The sequence below is a fragment of the Eumetopias jubatus genome, unplaced genomic scaffold (genome assembly GCF_037043125.1).
Source record: "Eumetopias jubatus isolate StellerSeaLion01/CBP00866 unplaced genomic scaffold, mEumJub1_p1.0 scaffold_12, whole genome shotgun sequence".
In the NCBI taxonomy this organism is placed as follows: domain Eukaryota; kingdom Metazoa; phylum Chordata; class Mammalia; order Carnivora; family Otariidae; genus Eumetopias; species Eumetopias jubatus.
This window is the reverse complement of record NW_028274818.1, coordinates 98,694,259-98,714,070: the sequence shown is the minus strand read 5'-3', so window position 1 is coordinate 98,714,070 and position 19,812 is coordinate 98,694,259. Positions and strand designations below refer to the sequence as shown.

The 19,812-nt window shown below is 42.0% G+C and overlaps 1 protein-coding gene across 2 annotated transcripts in view; it reads left to right on the top strand.

Moving 5' to 3' along the window:
• Positions 1-19,812, top strand: part of AUTS2 (activator of transcription and developmental regulator AUTS2) — a 1,114,656-nt gene that overhangs the window by 247,429 nt on the left and 847,415 nt on the right. For both annotated transcript variants that reach the window (XM_028109914.2, XM_028109913.2), the window contains exon 2: positions 19,168-19,380. In XM_028109914.2, the coding sequence (XP_027965715.1) occupies positions 19,168-19,380 (213 nt within the window). The remainder of the gene's footprint in view (positions 1-19,167; positions 19,381-19,812) is intronic.

Here is a 19,812-nt window from a genome sequence, read left to right as displayed (position 1 = left end):
ACCTGGTCAGTTGTTAAGTGTGTAGTAAATGGGAGCTGCCATTAGTACTACCACCCTTACTGATTCTTTGTTGAGATTGGCATATATTTCTTTAGCCTAAAACATGTTGATTTGTTAGAAATACTGCAGGGAATAGAAATGGTACCTACCCTAAGGAAATGACTTGGGTCTGATTAGAATATCATGCATAATTTCCTTCTACCTTCAAGGAAGAGTGTGTCAGAGAATGGCCGGAACCACTGACTTTATGTAGCAGGGTCGACTCTGGAGTAGATACTTTTTGGGGGGAAAAGTTGATTTATTCATTCCTGTAATGTTTATTGACACTTACTACCTGCCATTCCCTTAGCTGAATGCTGGAGGTAGGATAGCAAACAAGACCCAGACCCTGGCCTCAAGGGGTCCAGAGCTTGTTAAAGAGATAAAGATGTAAATGGATTACAGTACAACAGGGACAAGTGTTTTGTTAGGGATAATGAAGACCTTAAAGCTAAGTAGGAGATAGCCAAGCTGAGGGGGTTGAGTGGGCTAGGGAGGAATAATACTGTTGTCAGAGGAAATTACAATTTTAAGGAGACTTGAGTTCAGAGACACTTCTGCACAACTAGGGAATTCACAGTAGTTTGGTATATCTGGCGTGTAAGTGTGCAGAGGGAAGGAGGTGTAGGAGATGGTGGTAATAAATGAGGTTAGAGCCATAGCACGGCCTAGATCATGGAAAGCCTTGTGGATCTGGGCTAAGGAAATTGTAATTGATCAGTGGATAGCCATTTTCAAACAAGGGAGTGATATGCTTAGACTTGTCCTTTAGAGATGTCATCAGTCCTGCAAGAGGGTGAAAGACTGGAGACACAGATACCAGTTAGGACTAAATCCATTGTGATTGGGCTTTACAAATTTTATTCCTCCTTTACCCCTATGCTCCCAGTCCTTCCTGGATGAGTTTTTTGTTTTCCCCACTTGAAACTATTGCACTTGGATATCTAGGCATTTGACAGTATATCAAATAAATATATGCATTTGAAAGTCTAAGTCAGCCTTTCTCAAAACACTGGAGAGAATTGTGATGCTCAGTCCAAGCCATCACTGCGTATGAAGAATTAACTTCTCTCCTTTGCATCCAAATGGTACTAGTTTGGTACTTTACTGAAGAGAATAGTTACTTCAATGACTTTTTGATCTGTGCATCAGAATAGAAATTATTTCTGTTTCAGCTGGATTGCAAATTTAATGTTAAATTTTCTGACATTTATATGATTATTATTGTTCTTGCTAACTTGACTGTGGTTCCCTCATCAGATTATTAACACGAAACCCAAGGGGCTAAAAGACGTATTCTTCCCAGTCCTTCCATTTTTTTATGTAGAACTTGTGGGATGAAAACAGTTCACAGGTCTTTATTGGGACATAGATATTTTGATAGATGCTCTATACTATATGTGTAGAAAATGTTGAAGACTTATATTAGCGTCATCTTAGGAAGCACAGTACGGGTGGTCCAGTTTAACCTCACAGAGCATTAGTGCTTTCCATCAGAGGTACAGACCTTAGGGCACCAGGGTGATGGAAATGGGTCTCTTTGTCGTGATCATGGCCAGAGTGCTCAGTCAAACTGCATGTATGGGAAGGCAGGGGACATTGGGCCGCTCTGAATGTTCTCATGGTCATGTCTGAGAGGACATAAATAAGCAGTCATTCATACCTAGTTGTTCAAATTGATGATTTCTGATTTCAGATTTGGTTTTTTAATATAGGTACTGGCTGACCCTTTGCCTTTTAGATGCAATTAAGAATTCACTTAATCGGTGTCAAATTTACAGAAAGAGTTGTGATCCAAAATTTTGAATTTTAGGTTAAAAAATTTTTTTTCAGTTTTTCAACAAACTTCTGTTGAACGTCTGCCAAGGACCAGATGTGGTGTTGTGAGAGATTTGATGTGATGTAAGACAGTCTTCTCCCTCAAGGGATTCATATTCTAAGACTAGCAATGATGATAACTGCATAAGCCACCTGATTGATCTGGAATTGCATAAAAACTTTACTGTGGGGATTGAAATAGGGATTTAATTTCTTTTTCACTAAGTCTCTACCCATTATCCATGAGGCACTTGTAACTTTGAGGTTCCCCAGTGGAATGGCGGTTCACACAGACCTATCTGGCTGTGGGTGTTTCTCTGACAGGATAAAGTTGGATTTATTTTATCTCCTGAGAAACACGTGCTGGTGAGCAAGCATTATCACACCTTCCCTTGCTTTTCTATTTCAACACAGTATCCTATTCAAATAGGCAAACTTCTGATGTTTTGTTAAAAGAAATCTGTGGGCCAGATCACATGATACATGTTTGATGGTGGCCTATAATTGGCTGGGGACTTGTTACCTAGAGGTCTAGGACCCCCCTCAAGTCTTCCATTACATTGTTAATACCAAAGATGTTCTTAATGTGGTTCTTTCTTTTTTTTAATTGAGGTATAATTGGCATATAATATTAGTTTCAGGTGTACATAATGATTTGATATTTGTATATATTGCAATGTCTAGTTAACATCCATCACCGTACATAGTTATAACTTTTTTTGTGTGTGTGATTAGAACTTTTAAGATGGGGTATGCCTGGGTGGCTCAGTCGTTTAAGCGTCTGCCTTTGGTTCAGGTCATGATCTCTGGGTCCTGGGATCTAGCCCTGCATCAGGCTTCCTGCTCAGCAGGGAGTCTGCTTCTCTCTTTTCTCTCCCTCTGCGCCTCCCCACTGCTTGTTCTCTCTCTCAAATAAATAAAATCTTTTTTAAAAAAGCAACTTTTAAGATCTCTCTTAGCAACTTTCAAATATGCAATACTGTGTTACTAACTATAGTCACTGAATGTGGTTATTTCTTACAGACAGATGATTTATTTCTTTACCAAATGCTGGGATTTGGTTTCAGAGAGCACCCTTTTCTGTTTCCCTGGGTGTGTAGGCTATGATTTGTAATGTCTGGCTACTATATCAATTAATCATGTAGTGATTTTTTTGAGTGTTTAAAAAAGTATAGGAAACTGTTTCTTCCATCAGGGTGCTTGCTTCCCTCTGCAAAGTCTAAACCAGAAGTCTCCAAACTTTTTTGATTGTATGCTCCTATGGACAAAACCACTTAGAATAAGCACCCCTGTTGCACATACTTTTCCTCATTTAAGAGTTTTATCTATGTGCTGCTGTGTATGTTGTATAGATCATAAAACATGAAACATTAGAAATTATTAAAGAGTGAAATGAACAACACATATAAATGGACGTTTTTATGTAGACTTACCTTATCCCAGTGGAACATCTTGCAGACCACTGGTGTAGACAGAAAGTGCTAAGGGTGCTTAGGAGGGAGAAATCATCCCTAAGGCTTCTTGATGGAGTGGGAGTTATGTGCGAGACAGAACCAGTAAGTCATGGCAGGTTGTGGGCCAAGTTGGTACCATCAGTTTGGTGCAAGCAGCAGGGAGCCATGAGCTTCTTCCAGGGAGTCATGAGATAGAAGTGTGCTTGCCACACGAGAGTGGACAGATGTGGCCTGGGATCTAGGACAGGGCAGGGGTTATGGGTAGAGAGAATGTGAGCTATCAGTGAAGATCCTGTTCTCACAGAGAAACTGGGAGGTGAGAAAGACGCACAGGAGGGTGGTGGCAGGTAGGGGGAGGAACTAGTGAAAGTTTGGGAACTTCCCTGTGGCTAGCAACTTTCTTTTAATGATTGGAACTTCGGAAGAGGAAGTGAGTCTTGAAGGCTGCTGGAGAACAGTGGTTTGTAGTAGGAAGCCCAGGACAGGAGGAGGCAAAGGGGAAGAACTGGCCACATCCCATACCTTACTGTGCCCCGTTCCACTTCAGCTTTCTTCAGACCAAGGCAGTGTTTTTCAGGAAGTGGTTTATTTACCCCCCACCCCTTCTTCTTTTAGACTAAATAACGGACACCAGTGCTCACATCCCAGGTCAGGGCTAATTTTCCAGGATGTAGGAAATACTTTCCTCTCTCTGATTTTTACTTTCAAACTTTGTTCTCTTTTACTCTCCTGTTGGAGGAGAGAGACAAGGAGCTACTGCTTAAGCAGTTGCTGTGAACCTGATGGATCTTGAGGCTTCCAGAGATCAATCTGGCATAAGAAGTAAAGAGGCAGCCACATGGCTCGCTCTGAGAGGCAGAATTTCTTCCCTTGGACAGGATAGAGCTTTAATTGAATCCAAATCACATCTCATCCTATGAGCGCTGGAGAGCAGTACATTTTTAACTAGGAAGAACATCAATTATTTATTAGCCATGATACTAATTTATCCTGAGTGTGTGTCTTAGAGCTGGTTCTTCATCCCTGCATGGCCAAATGATGTAATGCCATTGTGTTCTGTACTCAACCGAGAGCCCTGAAGATTTCCTAGCCTTGTGTTTTCCTGAAGCTATTATTTTTTTAATTGTGCTAAAATATTTACTCACTGATAACCATATGGCACTGCTACTGAAAAGAGGAGAAAGGGGGGATTCCTGCTGCTGTGGCTCTTTTTTTTGCTCTAACATCTGAGGGTCCTTTGGGAGGTGCCCTCCGAGAGAACTGTTGAGTCAACACTGTGCTTTGGGAAATAGAGTGGGGCTTGTCCGGTTGTACTTTGATGCTGCTGCCTTGTCGGTTATTTGGTCCTGGTGTATTCCAGGATGAATCCCTGGAACTCCCAGTTACAGACGTTTGAGACTTTGAATGTTTGTCTGTAGAAAATGTAGGCAGGTTCTGGGGTCCCATACAATGTCTTCCCTTATCATTGTACTAATGGCCAGTGTGGACAAAGTGTTGCTTAGGTCCTTACACTATTCTAAGCACTTTATTTATTTTTTTTTTTAAAGATTTTTATGGGCGTGCGGTTCTGGCACATAGTAAACTCTTGGTATGCATCAACCACCAGCATGGCCACCGCCACCACCCTCCTCTTCCTCATCGTGTCATCTATGGAGAGAATCATACGAGATGCTTCCAACCCCTGACGGAGGCAATCTCAAAGGATGATTTGTTTTAGATGTCAAAGAATGGTGGAGCTCTGCCTCCTTTTCCTTGAAAATGTAATGGCAGGGAAAGAGGAAAAGTTGGAAATGGTGAGCCTTTTCCCAAACTGGAAGTCAGGATATTTTCGGAGAGAGATGGACTGTCTCCCCGCTGTGCTCTTCTCACAGCCTTTCCTTGCTACCCACCCCCCATCAACTCCCCACCTGTTGGGGGCAGGGGTGGGGGCCAGGACACTGGACAAGAGGGTGGTGGGTATGGCAGGAAGAGAAGTACCTACCAAACATGTGTGCAGAATCCCCGCAGTATGTAACCAAGGCCTGCAGCTCTTGTCAGCCAGAAAACTCCCCTCATGGTGCGAGAGGCAGAGAGCCTTGTCACTGTCTCTAGAATTATTTGTGTAATTCAGCAGCTGTTTCCCTCAGATGCTTACCACACGGGGTTGGGTTATAAAGACGTACGAGTAGAATCACCGAGGTTCAGACACTTGTGTTCACTGTTCAGCTGAGAGCCACTTAGGCTGTTCTTGTACAAATGCATTAGATTATGGTTAAGCAGCTTATGGACATAAAAACACATTAGAACTTTACAGCACTCTATAAATTATAGTTTTTGCAGCATTCACAGCCACAATGCTAGGTAATTACATTCATTAATCTACTACTAAGAGCACATAAAGTTGCCTCCCAAACGGTACTGTATGTGTCAGTGCTCAGCTGGGAAGGAGAGCTCACCCCCCCTTCTTTTTTCCATCTCCCCCTGTTCCATTAAGCCTTACGCAGGAAGGTTTTGGATGGTACATTGAGGGATTCCCTAATAGAGTCCAAAAAACCCATTTCTTTCAAGGTTAGGCTCCAGCAGGAAGCATTGTAGGTAATCTTTTCATGTTGAACTGCATCTAGTTACTATTTTGTACGCATTTGTTTTCTTTTTGGAAATGGACAGATGTCTCATTTGGAAAACCAGCAGGGGTAAAGCAGTTGAAAAGAGATTTATGATGTCATCAGTGGCAAATGCTTTTTTAGGCCTTCTTTTTGCCTGTCTGTAGGAATGGTTTACGTGGTGGGTCTTTTAAATTTTGGATGTATCGTGAGTGCAAGGGTGGTCAGGTCAACTCACAGTGATAAAATAACTAACCCTAGTCTATTCCAGAAATTATATTAGCCTATTCAATCCTAATGGCTGCTTTGTAAGTTAGGTGCCATAATTAGCTCCCATTTTATAGAAATGAGAATACTGAGGCTTCACAGGGTGTTGAGGTAATTAAAAGAAGGATTATAAATACAATATGCAGTACATTACTTGGTACACTGGAAGAGACTCCGTAAACACGATCTTGAGGATAGATGGAGAACAGACCTCACCATTAATCCTCCAGTGTCAATACAATCTTTTATAATGACTAACAGTTTCCCTTTATAATGACTAAGAACATGACTGTATTAGTCAGGAAGAGGAATTCCTCACTTATCATTTATTTACTGTCTACTGTGTGCTGGGAAATAGCCAGGCGCTTTCCACAGATTTCATGAAACCTCCTTACTTTCTCCCTGTATTCCACGAGTGGAAATGGAGGCTTAAAATGGCTGGGAGACTCCGTCAAGGTCACAAAGCCACCAAGTGGCAACACCGCTGCTCACACCCACATCTCACTGCAACCGAGCACCTGCTAGTGGAGAAGAGACACGAAGTGGGGGGAAGTGGGGAGTGAATTAAGCATGGACAGCAGCGAAGTACTGTCGTTCTCCTGGAATTAAGTTTCTGTTATGGGAAATCATTGTAAAAACTGATAGGATCTCCCCCCATAAAGGAGTCTGGGGGCGGGGGGGGGGGGCGCCTGGGTGGCTCAGTCATTGAAGTGTCCGACTCTTGATCTCAGCTCAGGTCGTGAGTTTAAACCCCACGTTGGGCTCCACACTAGGTGTGGAGCCTACTTTAAAAAAAAAAAAAGTCAACTTAAGGTTTGGCTTTGTGTCCTGAATTCATAGCAGCCTTAGCTTTTAGGGATGGGGCCCAGAGTCCCTTTTTCAGCAGGCAGGATGGCGTTCTTGTTCCCTGAGGAACTGAGGAGGATTTGGGACTACCCAGAGCACTGTTGTGAAGTTGGGTAACTGCTGAGAAGAAAAGGGGTTGCTCTGTTGTAAATCCATTTGCTGACAAGGGGATGACAGAATTGTAGCGCAGTATCAGCCTCGGCATCTCGTGTGCAGCCCAGTTCTGCCCGCTTTTACAAAAGAGCTGCCATATTGGAATACTGCTGAAATCACCAGAGCCTGCTGCTTGCTCATCAGGGCAGGGCCGGTACCATCTGTGGGACGGAGTGTACTCAGAATATGATAAAAACTGGACAAGGGGAAAGAAGTCTCCCTCAGAAATGCTGCCATCTAAGGTATAGCTTAAACGACAGGCTCGGGTTTTGGCCCCATACCTGATTTTCCTACCAGCTCATCTGCTCATGCGCACACAGCAGGCCTGCCTTTTATCATTGCATGTCCTGCAGAGCTGTTCTCTCTCACTATGGTATCCTTTATGTATATTGACTTGTCCACTGATGATGAGTGTATATGCCGTTGTGAGTTTGTTTAGCCAGTGCTCACCTTTTCATGGGCTGTGTTGGGGATTTCGCCATTATGAATGTAATTTGCTGAGCTTGTGGTGGCATCAAGAAATCCTCCTGGGACGAGGAAGAGTTGATTTTCCTACAATCCGATGACATTTTCTAGCTCCCTTTCCTCATGGCACCACGGGCCAATGTCACACCCCATGCTTCTGTGTGTGAGAGAAGGAAATTGTTGCACGTATGTCATCTGCAGACAGATCCGTGGATTCGTGCCCGTGAGAACATACAGGCATGTGTTGGGGATGGAGGGATGGGGTATGCACTTAGTGACTCAAAAGTCTGCAGAGGTAACTGTGGACAGCTCTTACAGATAAACTAAAATGCTGCTGCTTAAAAATGGGAGAATATATTCAGGAGGGACTCTTCAGTGCTTTCAGCAAATCTCTTTGGCTTATGTTTTTATATAGCAGTTGTCTTCTCAAATCTGACATCCCTGTCGCCTATTAGGTAAACATGGAAAGCCTAGATTATGAGTTAAAGGTATTGACAGCATTTCAAGTGCTATCAGAGATCATTTAATTCAGTTTAATTTTGTGATAAATCTCATGTTTAATCCTCTGGTTACTCTGTAATCATGTCTCTATTGATCTTTTCTGAATGACTGCCTGCAGTTTAATAAACTTTGCCATTAACCCAGAGCTTCTAAAGGAAGAGATTGATTCCATTATCAAATCTGATAGACCCAATAAGTACCTAAATATCACTAATCTATCTGTAGGAAGCTTGTTAGAGCAACAAGCCTGTGGCTTGTTTGAGAAGCTGGGTAAACATCTGGACCTCTTTGCATGACAGAGTGGCCTCAGAATTAGCATCTGATCGCCTTATGCAAACGGACACCGCCTTTCCTCTCTCAGGTCAGTGTAGTGGCCAACAGAAAGCACAGTCACTTTTCTTCCATCAGCTGTAATTGTAGGGTCTAATTTATTCTCATTGCAGAAATAGCTTGAGGAGTTTATTTAGTCTGTGTCTCAGGTCAGTGGGTACATCTAATGCACTTTTCTATGCTCTGTGCAAACCTGCAGGATAGTTCCGTTTATTTTTACGCATATGATGCTAAAGCAAAGAAAATCTTTTTGGATAAAACCCGAAATGGAAGACTGGGGGTGATGAGGAAGAGAGTGTGCAGATTCACAGGCTCGAGCTGTGTGAACAAGCTCCAAGATTTGGCAAAATTTTCCATGAAACCCATATATGTGTCTTATTTAGTGACAGAGCATTTGCAGTAGGTGCTAAACAGGAATTTCTACATTTTGCACCTGTGGGTATTTATAGCTGTTATCATTATCCACTAATACTTATTTACCCACACAGGCAGAACATGTGGGATTCAGGGTCTGGAACGTTTGTGTAGCTTTGTATTTTTTTTAAGGTCAGAAAGGTGTCATTCTCTGCCACTTTTCACCCCTGAAATAAATTGGTGAAGACTGTCAGTTTTAGAGAAAAAGCCAAGGCTTTTATTTCTGTAAGGATTTTTTATTGCTGATTTGAAACCTTTCTGAAAGTTCAGATATTTGACATAAGAGGTGTATAGCCTTTCCCTAATTATGCTTTGGAGGGGAAGTGGAGGTGAGAAGGCTTTTATAATGAGACAATACTAAACTGTAATATAAAAATTTCTTCAAACAAAAGGTCATAACCCTGACACAGATAAGGTTATAATGACCTGGTGTTAGGGAGTGAGAGTAGCGTTACGAATCTTCCGCTTCCTCCTTCAGAAAATGAAAATTTGGTCTGGAAGAAAAACCTCTAGTGGATCAATGAGCTCTAAGCTACATTGGTTGAACATTTTATATGTGATAAAATAGCCTCCTGGGATAGTAACATTAGAGAGGTTGATGGACCCTAAGAGATCATCCCATGGAGGACCCTAAATTTATATATGTTGAAGTGGATTGGTTTCTGTCCTTTCAATTAAAATTAGTTTGAGAAAGGGTGTAACAGTGATTCCTGGAGTATGAGAAGGTCAATGTGTGCATGTGCATGTTGGCTCTCTGCATCACCGCTCTGTAAATGAAAGAATGTGTGCTCATCTCCAATGGGAATTTGACTACAGTTGCTGGGAAGATGGGGGAAAGTTACGGAATTATTACTCGAGTAATAATTATTTCATAGTCCTCCAGAAACCTATCTGAACCACTTGAAAACTTGAGCCATAAAGGTACTGCCTCTCATCCATACACCCTTCCCAGTATGCTGTAGGAAATTGTATTTGTATTCAGAACCACATAACATGAATTTTGCCAGAAGTCGCTTTCCTGTCACTGAATAGTCCTAAACATTAAATTACCTTTCATAAAATTGTTTCCTGTCTGCTGAGTGGACAAAATGTGCCGCCTTTGTGTGTGTGTGTGTGTGATTTTGTTTCCCTAAATGGGCCTCTCTAAGTGGATCCCCACTGCCAGCTCCCAACCCTGCTTCTAAAACAGCACAGCCCGAACAAAAGCAAGTATCAGGTGTTCTCTGCTTCCTATAATTGCAGCTTTGACATTTTGTTTGGTTTAGATTTGACTTCTTAAGAGCCAGAGATAGAAGGACCTATTAGTGGTCGCCCCTCTTGTCCCCCTTTAAAAGATTCTGATGTCACATCCAGAGTTTGTTTTCTCTCTTCTGGGGAAGGTTAAAGGAAGCAAGGATCAGAACTGGTAGGGCATGGCAGAGAGGAATGGAGAACCCTTCCGTGGCTCAGAATCCCAGTCTTTATTTCCCTGTTTCTCCTGTAGTTAATTTCATTTCACTCTGCTAGAATAGTGAAATGAATGGATACATTGCATCTTTTCCTAAGTAAATTAAAGATCCTCTTAGGGCCAGATGCCCATCCATACTCTAAGTTGGACTTCTGGTGCATACATCATCTCCGCTGCTTTTCCCTTTATGATGGTAATGCAAGCCCAGAGAAGGTCATGTTCCACACGAAAGCTAGAATACCTGTCTAGAATACCTGTCAAAAGCTAGAAGCAGGACTCCTCCAGGCCTGAGAAGTAACCGTTCGACACAGCTGAAGTGGTAGTATGTCAGGGCCCGGGGAAGGGAAGTGGTAGTATGTCAGGGCCCGGGGAAGGGAAGTGGTAGTATGTCAGGGCCCGGGGAAGGGAAGCTAGGGACATGTTGGGGGAAGAAGAGCAAAGTCTTTGCCTTTTTACTAATTTGAATCCAGTATCTGGGTAAGAAGAGGTTTTCACTGGCCAGTCAGGCTCCTTGGCTGGAATATCTGGATAAGAGTATCAACCACTTGATTTTTCTGAGAGTAGGAGGTATTAAGACCTGGTAAATAAATGGTCATTTGACCTTCATGTGAAGCCGCAAAGCAAGACATGGCATTTTGCCAGTCATTCCCCTTTATTGTTTTGTCTTCTCTTGGATCCATATTGTCTTTGAGGCATCTGCTCAGCCCCTGTTTAGTATACAGGGGAATGGTGATGTGCTGCAGCACCATGATGTGCTAAGGGGATATCATCAGATAGTAAGTTTGGAAATGTTTGGGTGACAATCTGAGAAAGGAAGAGAGGAAGCGTAGTATGATTCATAGCCTAGTGGGGCAGCCTCTGGAGTGAGAGAAACATCCATGGTGTCCTCATTTCTCCAGTTCACCTGTTCAGAACTCACCTACTATGTGCCACATGCTGTATTCTCTGCAGTGAGTTCAGGGATGACCAGGGAGTCCTAGCCATCATCCCTGTGGAGCTAAACCTGAATATCGCAGGGAGGCCCCACTTACTGATTATTTTGCCACATGAATATTCCCCGTTTTGTGCATGGAATGCCTAGTAAAAAAATGAGTAATGGCTAATTAGAAGTGCTATCATTAGAATTACACATCCTCTCAAATGTGTGCGTGACCACAGTGGATTAGGTTAGAGTGGATTAAAAAGCAACAGAAATTTGCGCACTCTGCCTGCCTCTCTTGAGGTAGCAAACCAGGCTCCCACCCTTGGAAAGGCCAGAGGATTGTGTGGCATGCGCACTTTCTCTTCTGGCTTCCATTATGCTCTTCTCTGTTGTGTGGTTCCCTTCCCCTTTTTGGACTCACTCTTTGTGTACATTATCACCCTTGAGCCTTCTCTGATGAGATTTTCTGCCTGAGTCATGCTGTGCTCAGCTTTTAGAATGTTGCTGTTATGGAGGAGTTAAAAAAAATTTTTTTTTAAGGTTTCCTTTTCGTCATGCTGTATTTCTCAGATTATCTGGAGGGACTGTAATCCAATTTTAGGAATCCTTCAGGGCTAAGAGCCTAAACTGTTTTAAGCAATAGCATCTAGTTGCCAGGGACTCAACCACTTTGAGAGTGTTAAGCTGCCAACTCTCAATTATCTATGGGAATGAGAGGTTGCTGGGACGTTTTCAATTCACAGAGTGTGCAAAAATCTCACTTAAGCTGGTGGTTGTGATCTCATTCCATAACTGAATTTAGGAGAGCTTCCTAAGTGGCTGTTTTTTTTTTTTTCTTCTTTTCTTTTCTCTCTTTTTTCTTTGACTCCTCACCTCTGAAAATGGCACCACACCTTTACAAGTGTTTTCATATCCTGAATTTGTCTGTACTTAGTCTCTTTTTTTAAAACCATTTTCCCCTCTCCATTTGGATTCCCTTATGTCCTATGTATCATCATGTATTAAATATATTGTAAGAAGCTGCCTCAGTTTTTTTTTTTTATAGGTAGGAACAGTAAAAATGTATTTATGTTTTCTTTTTTTGCTTTTTGATTCAAGTGTTCATGAGAGAGGATGTGGCCAAACAGCTAACCAGGGCACTTGAAAGAAAGCTAGGAAAACTTGACCAAAGGTTAGCCTCTGAATAACTGAGAATTGACTGTTAGAAGTGAAGAAAAAAGGCACACCGTGAACTCACCTCGGCACTGAAAAGGATGTGAAGACGGCACTCCTCGGTCTGGCTGAGGCATTGCTGTGCACCGTTGAGTTGTTTGCAGTGAAAACTTCATGGCCCCATCGTGGGCTAATGCCAGACCTTCCACAGTGCGGTCATCCCTTTGTTTCAGGAGTCTGAAAGATGAGTTCTTTTGGATGGGCGCTGAGTGCCATCCCGGTATTGGTGATGGTGAGGTGCCCGTTGTGCTCGATGCCAAGGGTTGCCGTTTGTTTTTTAACAGCTTTATTGAGGTATAATTCACATACCAGTAAACTGCATGGATTAAAAGTATAAGATTTGATAAGTTTTGACATGTGTGTATACCCATGAAAGCATGGTCATAATCAGGACAGTGAAGAGTTTTTGACTCCACATGTTTCCTCATGTCTGTATATAATCTCTTCCTGCCCCTCAGTGGGAACCACTGATCTGCTTCCTGTCACCACTGATTATTTTATATTTTTTAGATTTTATATAAATGGAATCATATGAAATATTCTTTTGGGACTCATTTCTCTAGCTTAGCATAATTATTTTGAGATTTAGTCAAGTTGTGTATCAGTAGGCTATCCTTTTTATCACTAATATTCCACGGAATGGTTGTATCACAGTTTATTCATCTGTTGATGTACACTTGAGTTGTTTCTAGTTTTAAGCTGTAACAAAGCTGATAGGAACATTCTTATACAGATCTTTTTGTGGAAATGTGCTTTAATTTTTGGGGGGAGAGATACCTAGGTGCAGAATGGTTAGATCATATGGTAGGTCTGCTTTGAATTTTTAAGGAAATGGCCAAACTTTTCCAGAGTGGTAGTACCATTTTTCACTCCTCCCGTGAATTTATTGAGCTTAATTCCACATCCGTGCCTGCAGCTGGTGTGGTGAGTCTTTTTCATTTTAGCCGTTCTAATATGTAGGTAGTGGCATCTCATTGTGGTTTTAATTTGCATTTCCCTGATGACTATTGATCTTAAGCATCTTTTCACATGTTACTTGCCACCCATATATCTTCTTTAGTTAACTGTTCAAATATATATATTTTTAACTGTTTAAAACACTGGTTTTTTTATGTAGTTTTGAGGGCTTTTAAAAATATAATCTGGATACAAAACTATTCTCAGGTATGTACATTTTGCAGATAGTTTTCCATTCTGTGACTTGTCTCTTCATTTTCTTAACAGTGTCTTTTGAAGAGCAGAAGTTTTAATTTTTGATGAGTAATTTATCACTTTGTTCTTTTATGGATTGTGCTTTTGGCGTCATATCTAAGAAATCTTTGCTAAACCCAAGGTCGCAAACGTTTTCTCCTCTGTTTTCTTCTAGGAGTTTTATAGTTTTAGGTTCTACATTTAGGCTTATAATGCATTTTTAGTTATTTTTCCTAATTAGACTGAGATGTGAATCAAAAAATTTTTTGCATAAATATATGCCATATGTGTGTGTGTGTATTTGTTCCATCAACATTTGTTAAAAAGGTTATTTCTCCACAGAATTGCTTTTGTGCTTTGGCTGAAAACCAGTTGTCCGTATACATGTGGGTCTATTTCTGTCCTCCCGTCTTGTTCCATTGATCTACTCTTTCGTCTTCACGGCAATACAGGGCTGCAGTGTGAAAGGCGGCAATATGGGGTATCTTAGTGGCTCCCCACCTAACCCACTTTACTGTAACAGCTCATTGATTTGTCTCCTGTACCCCCACTAACCAGCCTGGGGTCAGGGATCCTTTCTTAGTTATTTCTAACAGGTGGCAAAGTGTCTGGCACGTAGTGGGTATTTTCAGTTTTGTTTTTAAAAGATGTGAACATGAGGAATTTTTTTTTTTTAATTTTGTATTGGTTATTTTGTTTGTAAATTCCTGCACGCAGTCTCCTGTCCTTACTAAAAAGTTTAGGTTCTAAAGGTCTGTTCCTAAGTCCCATTTCTTCGGAATAGGGGCCACTGTTAACATGTCCACAGAGTTAAGTTTTAAAAGAGCTGTGTGTTTTGTTTCTTTCCTAATTTTTCACTTCTTACTCTCACTGTAAATGCTTTCACTTCCTTCGCACTTAAGGGAAGAGATGGAATCAGTGTTTGTAAAACCATTCCAAAGTAAGTACAAATGTAATAAAATTAACCAGCAAAGCACATGACAAACTAAAATGACAGCACACAGCCATGAATGCCTTCTGATGGTGACAGGCAAAAGCGCCTTTTCTTATTTCTCCTGGCTCCTTTGTTATTTCATTGCACGTCCCTAAGATAAGTAACTTACCTAAGAGGTTCTGTTTCAATTGTACCCCTCTCTCCCACATGGACGCTCACAGGGGCACATGCAGACACCCACCCCGCAGATGCTTTGTAAGGGATGGGCTGCTCTCAGATTAGTTCGGTTGGGAAAATCAGATGGAGACTCTCTTTCTGAAACCTATTTCATGCAAGGCAGGCAAATTGTGCCTTCATTTTCTGTTGTCTGTGGCTTCATCTGTAATCAGCAAATGCAGCCCCGCCGCTGAGACAGTGCTTCATCTGCAGTTTGTTGCTCTCCCCTAGTCTGCACAGCACTGAACCGTCTCATTTTGAAATTCAGGAGTGGCAGAGGAAGCCTTTGGTGAGAGATTATAATTTGAGAGAAGGGGAAGTCAAGAGCAAGATCACCTGTTTTGAAGAAGGCTGGGTGTTAAAGGAAATAATGTGTCTTGGAGCCTCTCAGCATGTGTGCTGCTGTTGACCCTGCCCTCCATCACCAGTGACCTAAAAATCACATAATTTCAACTATTCATGAAACCCAGTCCCATCTGTTATGCATGGCTTGTGCACTTACCCCCTCTATTGCTAGCAAATATGTCTAAATCTTCGTACTTCACAGCCAGCCTTCTGTTGTTGCCGGGCTGGCTTTCTTGCTTTCTTGCTTGCTTCCCTGATTGTGAAATGAATGCCTTAGAAACACCCCCCCCCCCCCAATCTCTTCCTTATTCTTCTGCCCTCCCTGCTTTCCCTCCCAGTGCTTGTTTGCTAAATACTTCCTTTGCCAAGTATGGGGCCAAGTCACCTTATTTTCAAAAAGCACTGCAGGTAATTCTCATGGACATTAATTTTTCCCTGGGAATCACTAGCCTTTATCATGGTAGACAAATGAATCAACTGGCCGTTGAAAATCGTCATTCATTGATGGTAAAAATTTATTTTATAAATCACACAGTTCCCTTCCCATATTCCAGCAGTGCTGTGTAGACCACCCATGTTTGTTTAAGGAAATTCTTAAATTAGTTGCTAATTGTTGGTTGGTGGATAGATAACATGCACACATACACGTGTGTGTAATCACACGCACAACTCTTTAGAGTGTTATATGGTAATTTATAATCAGTCTTTTTGTCTCTGATGCTTTTTGCTTATAGTGGACAGTTCTTGTCATTTTCCCTCCAAGACAGTCAATGAGAAGTTAGATGATTACTTTCTACATAGTAAGCAGCCAGTGAATGTTTACAGAGGGAATGAATAAACACCAGCCTGGTTTATTCAAGAATTACACCAAAGTGTCTATGTAGCAATTTCTAAATAAAACTGTATCTTTGAAAGAATAAAGATATCTTTGAGAATATAAACCTCTTCTTTAATAAAAACCTTTTAAAGACTCTTGATTTTTTTTCTTACCTCTTAAGCCACCACCTCTACACACACTTTGATCCTTTCTCCCTTCCCCTCTCTTCCCCACCCAACACCCTCCAGCGTTGAAAATCTCAATATTAATTGGAGCTAAGATGATTGTACCGCTGCTGCTAAGGCTTCAGCAGGTCTCTTACAAGCTAATGTCACGGCATGGGGTCCATTTGCTCTGTGTAGCTACTCTGTGGTGCCGTGAGATTATGCCTTGATTAATATGCTACATGAAACTAAAATGGATTTAGAAAAAATTATACCATACTCTCATAAATATTAATTTACATTTGTATGGAATTGCACATAATTTTCAGTATACTTTGGAGCACCTTCAGTATGAGAGGAGATTTGGTCTCCAAAGAGAATGGCATAATTTTTTTAAAAGCACGGTTGATACATTATTATCATTTGTTTATTAATCCGAGACTGTACACGTGTATATATGCCAGGCAGTGGGTGGGTTGGATGACAAAGAGAAGTTTTTTTTTTTTTTTTAACAACCCTGTGGGGGAGTTTATACATTACTCTTAAAAGAAGTAGTACAATTATTCATAGTATATAGAAGCAGTCCACGATGGAACTCAGCCTGGCTGCTTCTGCTATTGTTGCCATCATTCCTGAGCGTCTTCACGAGACATGACTATTTTGGTTGCGTGTGATGTTAAACACAGGATAGTCTGAGCTGAGCAGATGTCTAACATAGCTGACTGTGGTGGTGGATGCTAGACAGAGGAATAAATACAGCGGACATTTATTGAGCATCGACTATGTGTTAGACATTCTGTACAAGGTTCTGAGACTGGAATCAATGGCCATGTGCGCTCATTTCGATCTCAGCTTGTCCCCTAAATACTTGCCACAACACATCCTCCTCGCCTCAGGAGAGCCACCTCTCCAACGGCAGAGGATAAATCATCTGCATTGTGATAGCAGCTAGAAGTTAGACCAGGAGCCACTCATTTGCCTGATGAGACTTATTTTTGATATCTTCTTGCTCTGGCGATAAGGCCTTTCCCCTCTTCTCAGGCTTCTTGCTGTTTGCCGTGATCCTTGTTTCTGTAGTACCTGCAAGGTTCCTTGGTTTCCACTTTTCTAGTTTGCTTCACTCTGTATTAGTACCAGCTTGGGGTATTATCAAATCACTGTTGTGGCTTATAGGCTTGGGTACTTTAGTTGCCTCGTTTATTTATTTATCTAGTAAATGTAAACATAACACTTGTTTTTTGCCTGACTCTGTATGTGAAGCATTGGGGTTACTGAGATGAATGATAACTTCGTCTGTGCCCTGATTCTTTTAAGGGGTCATGCTGCCAGCTGCCTCAGAGCCTTGGCACAAGCTGTTCTCTCTGCTCAGACTTTCAGAACTAGGTCAGGTGGCAGTCATCTCCTCAGCACCAGCCTACTATTCTGGACTAGACCATTTCCCCCAGTTTTAGCACCTTTTCCCTTACCTTTAGAGCAGATAGTTCAGTTTGCAATGATATATTTATGTGATTTGATTAATATTTGTCCCTAAATTTTAAGTTCCAGGAGGTGGGGATTTTTTTCTTCCACATGATTGTTTTCCCAGACCCTATAGGACAGTGCTGAGTTTGTATTATACTGGGCCCACAGAAAATACTTGTATAAGTGAAGGCTTGAGAACAGTGCTTTGCATTGTAAGAAAGGTCTTCCTGAGTGGACAGGCCCTTCTAAGAGTCCTTTAACTAGAAAAGGGAGGGGTGTGGAAGGTAGGGCTTTGAGGCCGAGGCAAAGCAGATGTAAATGTCCGAGCTCCCAAACTAATGGCAACGGCTGATTTGGGGAAAGACCTCGAGGAGCAGCGTGTATGTCAAGTGGGCAGTACTGGATATCGGGAGGCAGTAGGATAGAGAACTACCTTGGGACAACTGGCTATAAGGGGTGGGGAGAGGGGAGAGAGGGGCGTAAAGAGAGAGAAGTAAGAGAGAGAGAGGGGTATTTTAAGGAGAAAATGGGTAAAGGGAAAATTTTAGTTTGTATTATTTGTTTGAATGTGCATTCATTTAGGACCACAGGAAACAGAATTTATTTATACGGGGGCGAGGTTCCATGAAGGAGCATTTTCAGTGTAAATAGGATCATATCCACTCATTTACGAACGACTGAGTGCCAAATCTTTTAAATTTCAGGGCTTCATGTGTACATTTCTCAGGGTTCAAAGGACATTCGCACGTATCCTACCAGTGGTGTACTTCAAGTCTCCTAATGAATAATGTCAGTGTCAGGCTTTGGACCCAGGTCTTCTGGTATTTCCGTAGGTGCTGAGCTGCCTGCAGGCACAGAATTCACGGGATCTTGTGGCCTGAAATGCCCGCCTGTAGTCTCTGAAGCTGCTGCTTCCCATTCCAGGACATCCATTACGTTTCTCCTACCTTCCCACCCCCCAACCACACACAAAGCAATAAATGAAAAGTGGCTGTAGATCTTGGTGATAATATTGTTGTTACATTTTGCAAAGAACTGGGAATTAAGGATGCTCAGAGGAACTTGTGGTAAAAATGTATAATGCATTAAGGAAACATTTTAATCATATGAATTGATAGTTTCTTTCTTGCTGGCTCACATCCACCTGGCCCTGGTATGTTCAGGCTTTTGCCTTTTTTTTTTTTTTTTAAATCATGCACGCACTTAGTACTCCTTTTCTGAAACATAATTGATGTACCAACTTGGAAAGTGAGTGTATTGAGCCTCCTTGGGGAATGTCATTGTGTGCTGCTGGACCTAGCAGAGAATCAAATTGAAAGCCACTAAGCAAGTGAAATCACTTTTAATGGACAGATGCTTTGTGCTTTGTTGACTTTTCTGCCCAACAAGAATAGAAAGGATATATTTGTGGTGGCGTTAGGTATTCAGAAAAATTGAGAGCCCCTTTTCTTAGTTTTAGTTGTTCTCTTCCTATCTCCCTTCCTGCTTTCCCCTCTCCTTTCTTGTAACCCCATTTAGCCTGTATTTTGGGTGTGACTCTGGACACATACATAACCATCACTTCCCTCTGCTTCTCTTCTTTTCTATAGAAAGATGTAGCACTTAAGCCTCAGGAACGTGTGGAGAAACGCCAGACCCCTCTGACCAAGAAGAAACGAGAAGCACTTACCAACGGCCTGTCTTTTCATTCCAAGAAGAGCAGACTCAGCCACCCACACCACTACAGCTCGGATCGAGAAAATGACCGCAATCTCTGCCAGCACCTTGGGAAGAGAAAGAAAATGCCTAAAGGACTCAGGCAGGTGAGGAAGCGTGGGTTTGTTCTTCTCTGTGGCTGCGAAATCCCTTCCTCAGGTGCCTGCCTCTCTGCGGTTCTTCATGCCAGGTGGAGAAGACCTCCTTGGTGGGCTGCTGGAGAATTGCCCCACAGAGCTGTGTACTTGCTTCTAACAGAATATACCAAGCCCAGCACAGTGTTTTATTATGATTTGAAACTTCAGTGTCGGTTTCTTTTTATCAGATGTTCTGTGTGCCATAAAGCTTGACACCGGTGCTACTGGCGTGTGGGGCAGAATGACTGGACTCTTGATGCTCGTCAAGGTAGACTGGCTTGTAGGGCAGAGATCTTCATAATTGGGACAAAATGGAACGGGCAGGTGTGATCGCGTCCATTGTGGTTCTCAGGGTTCTGAGGTGCTAAAAATGGTTGTCTGCAAGCAGGCAGTACCTTGCAT